Source organism: Castanea sativa, chromosome 4 (genome assembly GCF_040712315.1).
Source record: "Castanea sativa cultivar Marrone di Chiusa Pesio chromosome 4, ASM4071231v1".
NCBI classification, from domain to species: Eukaryota; Viridiplantae; Streptophyta; class Magnoliopsida; order Fagales; family Fagaceae; genus Castanea; species Castanea sativa.
The window spans coordinates 28351401-28364620 of NC_134016.1; the positions used below are offsets into that span (position 1 = coordinate 28351401).

The 13220-nt window shown below is 35.3% G+C and overlaps 1 protein-coding gene across 1 annotated transcript; it reads left to right on the plus strand.

Moving 5' to 3' along the window:
- Positions 1-911: 911 nt before the first annotated feature.
- On the plus strand, positions 912-7781 carry LOC142631178 (nuclear poly(A) polymerase 1). Its single transcript, XM_075805276.1, has 13 exons — positions 912-1197; positions 1326-1946; positions 2071-2148; positions 2360-2467; positions 2591-2653; positions 2741-2902; positions 4127-4240; positions 4348-4410; positions 4492-4821; positions 5157-5321; positions 5435-6454; positions 7156-7226; positions 7477-7781. The coding sequence occupies exons 2-13, from the start codon at positions 1830-1832 to the stop codon at positions 7517-7519; spliced, it is 2334 nt and encodes a 777-aa protein (XP_075661391.1). The 5' UTR covers positions 912-1197; positions 1326-1829; the 3' UTR covers positions 7520-7781.
- The last annotated feature ends 5439 nt before the right edge of the window (positions 7782-13220 follow it).

The following is a 13220-nucleotide window of genomic DNA, read 5'->3' on the forward strand; positions in this document are numbered from 1 at the left end:
ACAACCATGCTTTCGGCACAAACTAGCTATCAATTTTCTCATATTTTTATTTCTAATAAAAAAAAAAACCCCAATCATAATTAAAAGGTTTATTTGTCATTTAACAACGACATTAGCATGAAATATAGCCAGGAGAACTCAAATAGAAACACTAAAAAATATTAGGTATGAAAATAAAAAATTTTAAATTAGCATGAATTTTTAAGAGATCATGGTTGACTTTAATTTGAAATTTCGTAATAAAAAAAAATTGTAAGTTTGTAACTCAAATAGCACCTCTAATATTTCCAACTAATAAATAATAAAAAAATAGGTAAATTACGTATTTGGTCCTTTAGACAGAAATTTTTGACGTGGCAAATAGTCAAAATAAAAAAAGATTAAAATACAAAACTCGCCCTCTAAATTTCTTTAGAATTCATTTTAATCTTCTAAGTTGCAAATTTATTCAATTAAGACGTTTACGTCAACTTTTGTTAAATTTTTTTTATAAAAAAATCTAGAAAATAATTTTTAATCCTTAATTGAATTTTTTTAATTAAAAAAATTTTAAGAAAAATTTTAAACAATTATAAAATTAACCGCAACATATAATAAAAGTTGATAGAAAACCTTAATTAAATAAACTTAAAAAGTTAAAGAACTGAAATAAACAAAAGTAAAATTATAGGACTAAAATGAATTTTGATAAAGCTTAAAATGTGAGTTTTGCATTTTAACCATAAAAAATTAGTTTATTGTCAAGAGAAAACTAATTTTTTATATTGACCATTGGTTGCGTCAGTAATTTTCATCATAAATATAATAATATAAACTAAATTAACATAATATTAAAAAATTAAAAGAATTAAATTGACATAATTAAAAGATTAAAATAAAACTTATAAAAAAGAAAAAAAGAAAAAAGAAAAAGGGATGTGCAGCGTTTCTTCTTTAAAAATGGGTGCGTAGTTATTGATTGATGGTATCTTCTGACTCTTCTGGTGGTGGAGAGCAGTGGGTAAGTTAATAATACAACACGTACAACACAGCAAAAACACTTTTCTTTGTTACCCTTTGTTTTCTCTCTCTGATCTACATATCGCCACCGTTACAACCTCACTGGATACACCTTTCCTTCCATCACCATCACCATCACACCAACTGTCTTTCTAACCAAAATATCTATCCTAATTCCTAAACCAACTCTCTCTAACTGTAAGCTCTCTCTCTCTCTCTTCTTTCTCTTCTCTTCTCTTCTAAATTTATATATCTTTATCCTTGCCCTTATTTTCTGCGTATTTATTTGTTTATTTCTCTTTTTTTTTTTGTGTGGGTCCCGATAGATTTGAGAGACTCGGTTGGTGATCGTGGCCGATGAACAATCAGAAAAGGAGAAGAGTTTTCGGCTTCTGATCGATCGCTTTCCTCAGAATCGTTGTATTTCGCTTTTGTATAATTGTTTTTTTTTTTTGGCTCATCTAGGGTTAGGGTTTTGCTTTCCAATATTGGCGTTGTACTCTGTTCTATAGTTTGCTTTGTTTTTATTTTTATTTATTTTTTATGGTTCCAATTTGTTTGTAGCTTTGGAAAATTTGTTTTTTCCACCCAGTACTGTAAAATCAACGATTATTTCATTGTTCTATTTTTTTTTTCTTTTTAGAATTTTCAGTTGTTTCTGGTTTGAATTTTATTGGGAAAAAAAGAAGAGAGAAAAAAAATTCTGTAAAATAGTATAAATAATTTGCTCAGAATTCAGATCATCCCTATATTGTCAAAAAAAAGGAACAAAAAAAAAAAAAAAATCAAAATAATAAAATTTGTGGCAGTGTAAAATAAATTTATTATAAATGGGGAGCCCCGGATTGATTAATCGGAATAATGGGAAGAGATTAGGCATTACAGAACCAATATCATTGGGAGGACCTACTGAAGACGATGTGATGAAGACCCGTGAACTTGAAAAGGTTCCGTTTTTATTATTTTTGTTGAATTGAATTTGTTTTGTTGATATTTGCTATGACCCATTACTTGGTTTGGAATTTATAGCTGAAAAAAAAAATTGATGAATTGGGTTTTGTGGGTGTTCAGTATTTGCGAGACGCTGGATTGTATGAGAGTCAGGAAGAAGCTGTGAGTAGGGAGGAAGTGCTTGGCAGACTTGACCAGGTTCAATTGATAAGTTATTTGTTGCCATGTTATTACTTTGGTTGTTTAGTGAGAAAAGTGGGGAAAGTACTATGTGTATGTTTTGTATTGTATGTTGGTTTTTGAATTTATGAAAAAAATTGAACTTCTGTGAGCATGGTTCTGGTTTTTGTTCCTGTGAATTTGTATTTCCGAATGCAATGCTGATGTTGATGTTTAAAATTTTGAATAGACTGTAAAGATTTGGGTCAAAACAATTAGCCGTGCAAAGGGGTTGAATGAGCAACTCGTGCATGAAGCAAATGCCAAGATTTTCACATTTGGTTCTTATCGGCTAGGGGTATGAAACTTGTCTCCCTAGTTCAAAATGTTTTGTTGTTTACATTTTATATGTTTTTTTATTTTTTCATCCCTTGAATTATGGTTCATCCTACTTCTCTTTTATGTTTTTTTGATTTTTAAGGTGCATGGCCCTGGTACGGATATAGATACGCTTTGTGTGGGACCTAGACATGCAACAAGAGAAGTGCGAACAGCTCGTCTACTTACAATAGTTTTTACTTTCTTTTAGATTGTATTGCCTCATGAACTTAAAATTACTTATTGGCTGTAGGAAGATTTCTTTGGTGAGCTACACAGAATGCTGATGGAGATGCCTGAAGTAACGGATATGCACCCAGTTCCTGATGCTCATGTTCCAGTTATGAGATTTAAGTTCCTTGGGGTGTCCATAGACCTTCTTTATGCAAAACTTTCACTCTGGGTTATTCCTGAAGTAAGTGCCGATATATCCTGTCAATTACTTATTTTCATCTGCTTCCTTCTCCTTCTTCTTTTATTTTATTTTATTTTATTTTTAATATTTTAAAATTTAATTTAATTATCATTAATTTTTAATATTTTTAAGCTTTGGCTCAATCAATTGGAAGTTGTGAATAGTAGGAAAGTTGGACTATCTTTGTTTTGTAGCAACCACACAGGTGTGTGGTTTGTCAATAGGCCAATGTGGATTAGATATCCGTTGTGCTAATCCAAGGGTCTTGTTTATTCTAATATAATTTCTTAATTTAACATGCCATTTATTTTAACAGGGCATAATCTCTAATGTATTGGATGAATCATTTAATCTTGTGCTCATGAGATAAGAATGAAGAATTGCTTATCCATATACCAATTTTGCCTTTTTTCTAAGAGAAATTATGTCCTCGTGCTGCTTGAGTCCTCTTTTCTTTGATTTCCTATTTCTTTCTGTCTGGAATATTATCTGGTGTCAAATTTTGCAGCAGGAGTCTTATTTAACATGTTTAATTGCATGCTTAGACCTATTATTTTGAAGAGTTTACTACTTTTAGGCTCTAGTTTTCATGCCTCATCTTCATATGAAATTCCCTTTGTGTTTCGTCCCCTTTGTCCACAAGCCTTAAGAGGCTAGAGGCTAAATAGCTGTTGTCTTCTTCTACTGAAAAGGATGGGTGGAGTGCTAGGACTTGAACAAGGTTACAAATAGTGACAACTTTTCTCTTAGTAGCAGTACAATTAATGCAATGTACCTCATGTGACATGGTTAAAGTTTTCTTATGAAGCTCTTGAAGATGATAAGAGTATTGCAGTTGCCTTTAGATGGCTGCTTCTTGGGAGATTTTGGATTAGGTGGTTTTCCAAAGATGATGAATGTAGGCTGGTGAAAGATGCTATGATATAAATGTGAAGGAGCCAAGTGTTTTAGAAGGCCTATTTATGAAGCTCCCTTGTTGGGTCCATAAGTCTGCCAATAGATGGAGATCTTAAAGTAAGTTTTGGGCGTAGAGGAGCTGTTGGGGATGCAATAAACTTATCAAACAGATTCCTTACATTATAGGACATTCCAATTAACACGGGTGGATAGAAATGAAGCTAGTATATTTTGATTTCTTGTTTCCATGGTGCTTATAAGTATATATCTTGTAAGTTTGCTTCAATGTGTGTGCATTTCTGTTTTTAACAAGTTATTCTGGTGCAGGACCTAGATATTTCACAGGACTCAATACTACAGAATGCAGATGAACAGACAGTTCGTAGTCTCAATGGCTGTAGAGTTACTGACCAAATTTTGCGTTTGGTTCCAAACATTCAGGTGGTGGCGATTGCTTTTTCTAAATTATATCTGCTTATAAGTTTCTTTTTTGAAATTCTCCGTTGAATTTATTGTCCCTGATTGCCTGTTTGTTTTTTGAAGTGCAGAATTTCCGCACAACACTGAGGTGCATGAGGTTTTGGGCAAAACGTCGTGGAGTTTACTCAAATGTAGGGTGTGGTTAAATCATTTCCTTATTTCTTACTATTCTCTCTCATTTATTAGGGCATTTTCTTTCCTGTCATGGGCAGGTTTCAGGGTTTCTTGGTGGTATAAACTGGGCATTGCTGGTTGCTCGCATATGCCAGCTATATCCCAATGCGCTGCCCAATATGTTAGTGTCTCGATTCTTCAGGGTCTACACTCAGTGGCGTTGGCCAAATCCAGTAATGCTTTGCTCCATTGAAGAAGGATCTCTTGGACTTCAAGTTTGGGATCCTAGGAGAAACCCGAAGGACAGATTCCATTTGATGCCTATAATAACTCCTGCTTACCCCTGCATGAACTCTAGCTATAATGTCTCATCGAGTACTTTGCGAATTATGTCAGAGGAGTTTCAGAGGGGGAGTGAGATTTGTGAGGTATGATCCCAATGTTTGATTTGTGATATGTTTCTCCTTAACTCTTTGCATTGAATTAATGTGCATTGATCATATTATGCACACTCAGAAGCGCCTTGGGTATTGTGATTTAAGTTGACCTCTTTGTGTAATCAAATTAAAGGATTAAATCTAGACTATTATTATTACTGCTGTTATATCTTGGTTTTTTTTTTTTTTTAAAGAGGGGGGGGGGGGGGGGGGAATGATAGAGAGCTAGGGTGGGGGGATTTTCCATTTGAGCTACTATATGTTGGCTTGTGGTGGTTAATTTCATTATTTTAGTTTTAGAATTTGACGTTTGTTAGTGCTTGCAGGCTATGGAGGCAAGCAAGGCAGATTGGGATACTCTTTTTGAGCCTTATGCATTCTTTGAAGCATATAAGAATTACCTGCAAATAGAGATTACTGCAGAAAATGCTGATGATCTGAGAAAATGGAAAGGCTGGGTTGAGTCTCGCCTCCGTCAGCTAACATTGAAGGTGGAAACTCTCAGAGTTTGTTATTTCCAGCTTTTTATTTATTTTTGTTCTTTTATCCGGTTCTGTTTTCCAATTTATGGATTCCTAATTTAGCTTATCATGTGTTACCATAGATTGAGAAACATACTTATCAGATGCTTCAGTGCCACCCACACCCAGGGGATTTTTCAGACAAATCTAGGCCTTTCTATTGCTGTTACTTCATGGGTTTGCAGCGAAAACAAGGTGTTCCAGTGAACGAGGGTGAGCAGTTTGATATAAGGTTAACGGTGGAGGAATTTAAGCATAATGTCAACATGTACACATCATGGAAGCCTGGGATGTGGATCCACGTATCCCATGTAAAACGCAGGGATATTCCAAACTTTGTATTTCCTGGCGGTATTCGACCTTCCCGACCATCTAAAGTAACTTGGAAGAGCAGGAGTTCAGAACTGAAAATTTCTGGTCATGCCCAAGATAATTCTTGTGAGGGTAAAGCAGTTTCAAATGGAGTCGATGAGGGAAGGAAGAGAAAGCAGGTGGATGATAATGTAGATAACCCAAGAAGTGGTAAGTGCTTGGCTGTTGAACCTCCCTCTGTTGGGGGTCATGCCCAAGAGAATTCCTGTGAAGGTAAAGAAGTTTCAAATGGAGTCGATGATGGAAGGAATAGAAACCAGGTGGATGATAATGTAGAGACTAACCCGAGAAGTGCCAAGCGCTTAGCTACTGAACCTCCCTCTGCTGGAGAAGTTCATGAGGGTAGCCCTGTCAGCACTGTCAGCTCATGTTCTATTAAAGGTGATAATATGGATACCCACAGTCAAGCTGATGGATTTGCAAGATGCAATCCACCTAACTTAGCTCCATCCGCTATTGCTGATACAAGCTCTAAAGAAGCGGAGAGTCTAGCAATTGAGAAGATAATGTCAGGCCCATATGTTGCCCACCAAGCTTTTCCCGAAGAACTCGATGAGCTTGAGGATGATTTTGAATATAGAAATCAAGTTAAAGATTCTAGGGGGAACATGAAAGGTAGCCCTATTGAGTCTTCAACAGCTAATGCAGCAGAAGCAGTGCCAGTACCATCTAGCAATGGAACTGGTTCTTCCAGTGGTTTATATTCCAATGGGAGCTTAGAGGAGCTTGAGGTCCGATTCACTAACCTTGTGACCTTTTATTTTGAGCGTAGATGTCTCTATTGGGTTCTCCTTGCAAATTTTTATTCTGTTTTATTCACACGTGCCAGTTTTAGTTACTTTAAATAGATGAAAAATATGTTATTTTGATGTTTAACCTCAAGATAATCTGATTTTTTTTTTGGGCCTCCACCAAAAAAAAAAAAAAAAGTAACGAGGATGAAATGGAAATCTATTATTTGTTGTGTTTAGTTGGATCAAAATGATTTGCATTTGTTTTTATACTTGTTTGAAAGGCTTATGTGCTTCATGATATATGAGCTCATCACCAATTTAAAAAATAGTTGTGATGAAATGAGTAGCTTTTCTGATACTTTTGAAGATCTCATATATTAACTGGCAAGACAGAAGATGGGCTTTTCAAGACACCACTTTTTGGTTTCGAACATGTGCAAATATAAATATAATTATATAATGTAGCCTTAACCAAACAAGCTACGCTAGGTTATCTCTGGCTTTTGTGTGTGTGTGTTGACGTGGAGTCATCACTCACTGTTCAATATATTCTTATTCTGCATCACTACTGCTTTAACCGCATTTGGCTAGACTGGCTATTAATGAAAAGGAATGTTCTTCTAAGTAATATATTCAGTGAAAATGTTCTGACAGTGTTTACCATTTCTCTTTCCTTGTCTCTTTTCCCCCCTATAAAGCCTATGGAACTTGCGGCACCATTGTTAAATGTCACTCCTGCTGCTGTGGTACAACAGAAACCACTTATCAGGTATCTTATTTCAAAGCAATATTAATTCATGCGTGGCTTGTTCAAAAATATTATGCCACTTAATTTGGCACGATTAGGTGTTTTATTTATTTATTATTATTTATAATTATTTTATTGTTTTTACTTTTTAATTTCTAAATCCAAGATGCTCAATGTGAGCATAAGTGAATAGGAGTATTTGTTAGAACCTCTTCTATATTGTGATGTCTTCTTTCTTTCTCTTTCTTTTTTCCCCTCGCCCAATTTTCAGGTTCAATTTCACTTCCCTTGCAAAAGCTACTGGGAAGAGCTAGGGATGTTGAATGATGGTTGGAGCTAAAGCTGGCTTGAGATCATTGTTCAAACGTTTCATGTGTATATTAAGATTTTTTTTTTTCTCTTTTTGTAATATTTATCTTATAGGTAAAAATCTTGAGTTAGTGAAGCGACTTTTTACATTTATATTTACATAAAAATATCAATTGTTCCAGGGAGTGAAACGATTTTGTAAGCCTATTAGGCTGAGAAGTTTATGATATGCTGCCCAATACCATCCTGGAGCGTTGGATTTTATTAGTGTTAGACTTGGTTTGGGTCATTTCTTGTCTGCCTTGTCTTATTTCATAGTGAGAGGTTCTTGTCCTGTGAAGAGCTTTGCTCACGTTTGATCTTGTAGCGTATGATCTGCTGCCCAATGTCAATTTCCGTAATATTTTAGTTATAAACAGAACTTGTTTAACACAACTTCGGGCCTTGGTAGTTCCTTGAATATACCCACTTCTGTAGAGGGAGGGTTTGGGCATAGATTAATAGGGTTTGGATGTAAAACCCTTGTGGTTGAAATGAGTTTTGATATCATCAGTTATTTTTATTTTGGTTCAAAGAAAAGACCAATACAACCAACAAACACAATGCCCAACACACGACTGAAGAAAGTAACTCAGCTAACCTTAGCAGCCCTGTCTGCCGCAGGAAACTCCTGAGGATGCAGCACTTCAAATCTGCTTCTAAAGCCTTTGCAACTCAACCAAAAACTGTTCTCGAAGTCTTGGAGGTTCTCTTCATCATAGATGTGGCAAACAGTCTGGTTGGGTTCAAGTCGGTTTAAATGGGTTGCCAGTCGGGTTGGGTTGGTCCGTATTTTGCACATGATTTTTTTTTTTGAATTCAAAGAAAACATTTATTTGTCATTTGGAAAGTCACGAAATAAATTACTTGATATAAAATGCATTATTTTAAATTTTCCACTCATATCAAGAATGAGACTAATTAAACAAATTAATTCTTGTTCAGTACTTTTAAAATTATACAAATCCCAACATTACTAACTAAAACAAAATAGCACAAAGGATAAGTAAAATGAATACATAAGTTTCATTTCTATACAATATCAACATTCCAAAACATAAAATAAAATTACAAATGCCTTATTGTATAACTAATTTGACAAAGTATAAAAACATATAAGAAATTTATAATCTTGAAAACTAATTTTATAATTTATTATCAATTGTGGTTGGCACTCTCTTTCAATTTGAGAATATACATTAAAGTTTGATTGTTTACTTATTTATATATAGTCTCTTTTATGAATATTATGTCAGCGTTATGCAATACACACTGTAGGAAATATCATAATTTATTTTGAAAAACTTTTTATTTTGGACATGAATTGTTAAAAAATGGGCCTAAGCATTCATAATGTATGCTAATTTCATTCATACTTTGGCTTCACTCATTTCACACTTACGAATATTTCTCATACATGCCTATAATTTTAAATATATGGTTTTAACTATATTGTAACCAGATTATCTTGACATGTATTTTGTTATTTGATATCTAAAAATCTTTACTCATTACAGAATGTCTTAACCATTCATCTTTCAATTCATTTGTATGCAGTTATGCAAATGTCTCAATTGTTTTCTTAAAACTCACAACAAATAATTAAATTAATATTGTCTGAATTTTATTATTTTTATCCCAAAAAAGTTTTAAAAAATAGTTTGGGTTGCGGGTCAAGTTGCGGGTCACGAGTTAACTTATTTTCGCTTCGGGTCAAAAAATTCGAGTTCGGGTTGGGTTAGGAAATTCCAACCCATTTTGCATGTCTACTTCATTACACCGAAAAATTCTCCCAACTTGGAGGATCTGCGGGGTCCACGACTGACTCCTACACACGTAAGGCATCATCTCCTTCAAATAAACGTGTTAATAGTTCTCCAAAGCCTTATCAACGACCAATCTTAACACCTGGGTCTCAATAACTCCAGCTATGTTTGTTGTAGCCCTTCTAATTCATTGACACCATTGCCATTAAGATTTAAGTGGAGTTGATTAAGCATAGAACCTCATCCCACAACTCCTCTTAGGGCAACACTAAAACTTGTATTAGATGCAAAATTGAATGGACACTTAGAGCTTCTTTAGATTGCTCATAACCTATATCTCAAAACTCATAACTCAAACTAAAAACCCATAACTCATATCTCTATTCCCACTATAACTCAAATATCTCTTAAATTTGTGTTTGGATCCAAAACTGAGTTATATTTCTCACTCTTTAACTCCAATTTTTGGCAAAATGGTGGAGCCCACTCACTATCACTACGCAAAATGGCAATACCACTACCTGCTTGTGACATTCTCTCTCCTACTTTCATTTTTCTGCTTTGCCATGCCCATCACAAAACCCAGAAAGAGACCGAAACCCATTAGCCAAAAATTGGTTTTTTTTTTCTTCAAAATAACACATATTTTCAAACTATTTTGTTAGTTAGCATCGTTTTCAAATTATTTAGGAAACTAGCACCTTGAGGCTCACAAACTTGATTTCATTGTTGCAACTCGAGTCTCAAAATCAACCCCAAATCCATAAGTTCTAGTTCTATAGTTCATCAAAAACCAAACCAAAACATAACCCCATGAAGACCCAATCCACGAAGGAGGTTGTTTCCTAAAGAAGAAGAAGAATCTGACCAAACCCCACGAAGACCCACGGTAGTTTTGACCTCAACACCAACCTCTTAGATTGGGTTTGTTGATCTTGGCACCGATGTCTATCTGATATTGTTGAATCAAACCAAGTGTCTCTCTAGTATCGCAAACAGACCAACCTCAAAAACACTAAAAACGAATCCAGAGACAAATCAAACCAGAAAACAAACCTTTGGTGCCGAGATCAACAAACCCAAGTCAATCTGGTGCTGAGATCGTCAAACCCAAGCTGCTCTAGTGCTGAGATCGTCAATCCCAAGCTGCTTCGGTGCTAAGATCGTCAAACCTGGTGCTTGAAGTTGCTTGTATTGCATTTTTGTTGCTAGGAGTTTCTAGGTTGTTGGGTTTTTGTTTTGGATCTGCTTTAGGGAACTTGAGTCTTGAAGACTCGAGTTCCATGGAACTCGACTCTATCATACTTGATTTCTAAGAGCAAAATCAAATTTCTTAACTTGAGATGTTAGTTTCCTAAATAGTTTGGAAACGTTGCTAAGTAACAAAATTGTTTGGGGATTGGTGTTAGTTTGCAATTTTTTCCAAAATCTCCTCTCACTTTTGTCTTCTCCTACTTCTAGCATAGCTTCTCTTCTTCTCTCTCGCGTGACCCTTCTCTTTCATTTTCTTTCCCTTCCCACAAAACCCATTTCATGTCTCTTCCTCCTTTGAACTCAAATTTTCATCTGGGGCTGGTGAGCACGAATATGGACTGGAATCATCGTTGCTGACACCGGTTGAACCACAGTATAAGGTAATTTTCTCATCTGCCTCCTTCTCTGTCTCTCTTGCTCTATTCCCATCTGGTTTTGAATCAACTTAAGGAACAAATTTCTTCTATTTCGCCTCTAAACAAATTTCAAGATTTTGGGTTTGTAATGTTTGAATCCATTTCCCATTTGGAATTTATGCAATCATTGGGTTTTGTTGAGTTTGGTGAAAGCTCAGATTTGTGTGAAAATACAAGAGCTTGTTTAGACTCCCAAATTAAAATTACAGCTAGATTGCTTTTACTCTTACTTAATCAAAGTGCAGAATAAGAGTAAATGAAGCGCAATAAACCGATAACTACTCTATTGCATAAACATGAACAACAAACAATAAAAGTAAAGCACAAGAGTAAGGGAAGAGAGATGCAACCACAAGATAACATGCTGACGTGTTATCAAAGAGGAAACAGAAGAACTCAGCGAAAAACCTCTCCGCCGCCCTCCAAGCGGTAAATCGATCCACTAGACAATAAGTTGGAATACACGAATAGCAAGAGACCCTCCAAGCCAAATCTACCCAATGCACCTAAGCCCTCCAAGCTCCTGCACCAACGCTCCTGCACCAACAAGGTTTCTCGGAACTGTGTCTTGTCTAGCTTTTCGGATCCAGCAATACGCTAGATTGCATCCGCCAAAGCTTGGCTTCTTCCAATACTTCCCAGGCTCCAAAACACTTTCTACACTCTGAAAAGGTGTGGGTTGTGTTTGGGTACAAATCTCCTCTCAAGGTATGAAATTGGGAGAGGAAAGGAGAAGAGGCTAGAATGATGTCTCACTAAGGATGAGTAGCTCTCTTTAAAAAAAATGGGCGTGTGTGTTATTGAAAACTTATCTAGGGTTTTTCTCTCTGAATGGCCTCCTTGTAATTTCTGTGGGTAATGAGGGTATATATAGTATGAGTAAAGGGTAAGAAAATCACACTTAAAAATCCTCTAGGCAGAGAGCTTCGCGGGTGTGTCGCAGGAAGGCCTTACCCACGAGACACTCGTGAAATCCTCCAAGCTGGCACAATTCTTCGGCTTCCAGCATGTGCTTCTCACGTGCCCTTTTCGCGGGATATTCTTCTCGCGAGTTAGTTGCGAAATTGCACTGATTCTTCATTTCATGCTCGATTCTTCACCAACTTAATACTAAACCCAATACAATAAAATCCCACAAAATACAAGGAACAAAATAAAGCAATTACAACACTTTGTGTCATGAAATAAAGCAACATAAAATATAGTTGTAAATCACAACTTTACAATCTCCTCCTTTGGCTATTCCGTAACAAAACACCTTATAACAGACTCTAGACTTAAATGTGATTTTGTGAACAACGACAAAACTCACTCACACCTAAATCTAAAACCTGTGATAAACTTGGAACATGTATACCTGTAACCTGAAACACTTGCACAAAACATATTAGATCCTCAAGGTAAATTAAGTGATAAAATGACAAGTATAATGAAACAAGTAAAAAGCAATCAAGTAAACATAATGTGAAATATATGAGCAACTTGATCATACACCAAAACAGTCATATGGAAAAGACTACAATGATCATATAGCAAAGTAAATGATCATTCGAACATGCAACCAATAAAGTGAAATAGCATGAGGATAAATGCATGTCCAACACATAAAAGCACACCCTGAGCAATAAGGATATCATCCATGACATTGGCAACCTTTTTTCTAGCGATAATAAACACAAATCAAAATGTTGACCAACACAAGCCAAAAAAAAAAAAAACCCAGCTATAAATTAGAGATACATGTATGCAAATATTAAATAAGAATCTAAAATGCAAACCTTGTTGAAATGCAAAAAAATTTATTTATGTGAGATATAATTAGGCTTTCTAACATGGTAATCCAAAATAATTGACAAATCCAATAAAATTCTTGAACCGCACTTGGCAACAAATTTTAATTTACTATATGCTGAAGTCTCTCACACTACTTTAGACATTCTGTATGATGAATTGTGTTTATTTATGTGTATTACATAGTGCACTTTGAGCACCATTTGAGCATAATCATTGCATTCCACTTGAAATAACGTCTTTTTTTCTTCTTCTTTTTGAGATGGATATAGGGGTGGGTTTCCCAACAATGTTGGATACAAGTAATTACTACTCCAGTGCTAGTGGGCATTTGAGTGACCTTGAGCACTGCACCCTTAAGACGTCCTTGTCACTTCATAGTTTTAGTAGGAGGTTTTATGGCTATCATTATTGGTCGCTGGTGAGTACCATTTTCAGTT

Bases quoted from the DNA above. Each gene is read 5' to 3' on its own strand.
- LOC142631178 (XM_075805276.1), top strand. From the start codon at position 1,830: ATGGGGAGCCCCGGATTGATTAATCGGAATAATGGGAAGAGATTAGGC. The intron at 6,455-7,155 runs GTCCGATTCACT...CCCCCTATAAAG, and splicing joins GGAGCTTAGAGGAGCTTGAG to CCTATGGAACTTGCGGCACC. The intron at 7,227-7,476 runs GTATCTTATTTC...CCCAATTTTCAG, and splicing joins CAACAGAAACCACTTATCAG to GTTCAATTTCACTTCCCTTG.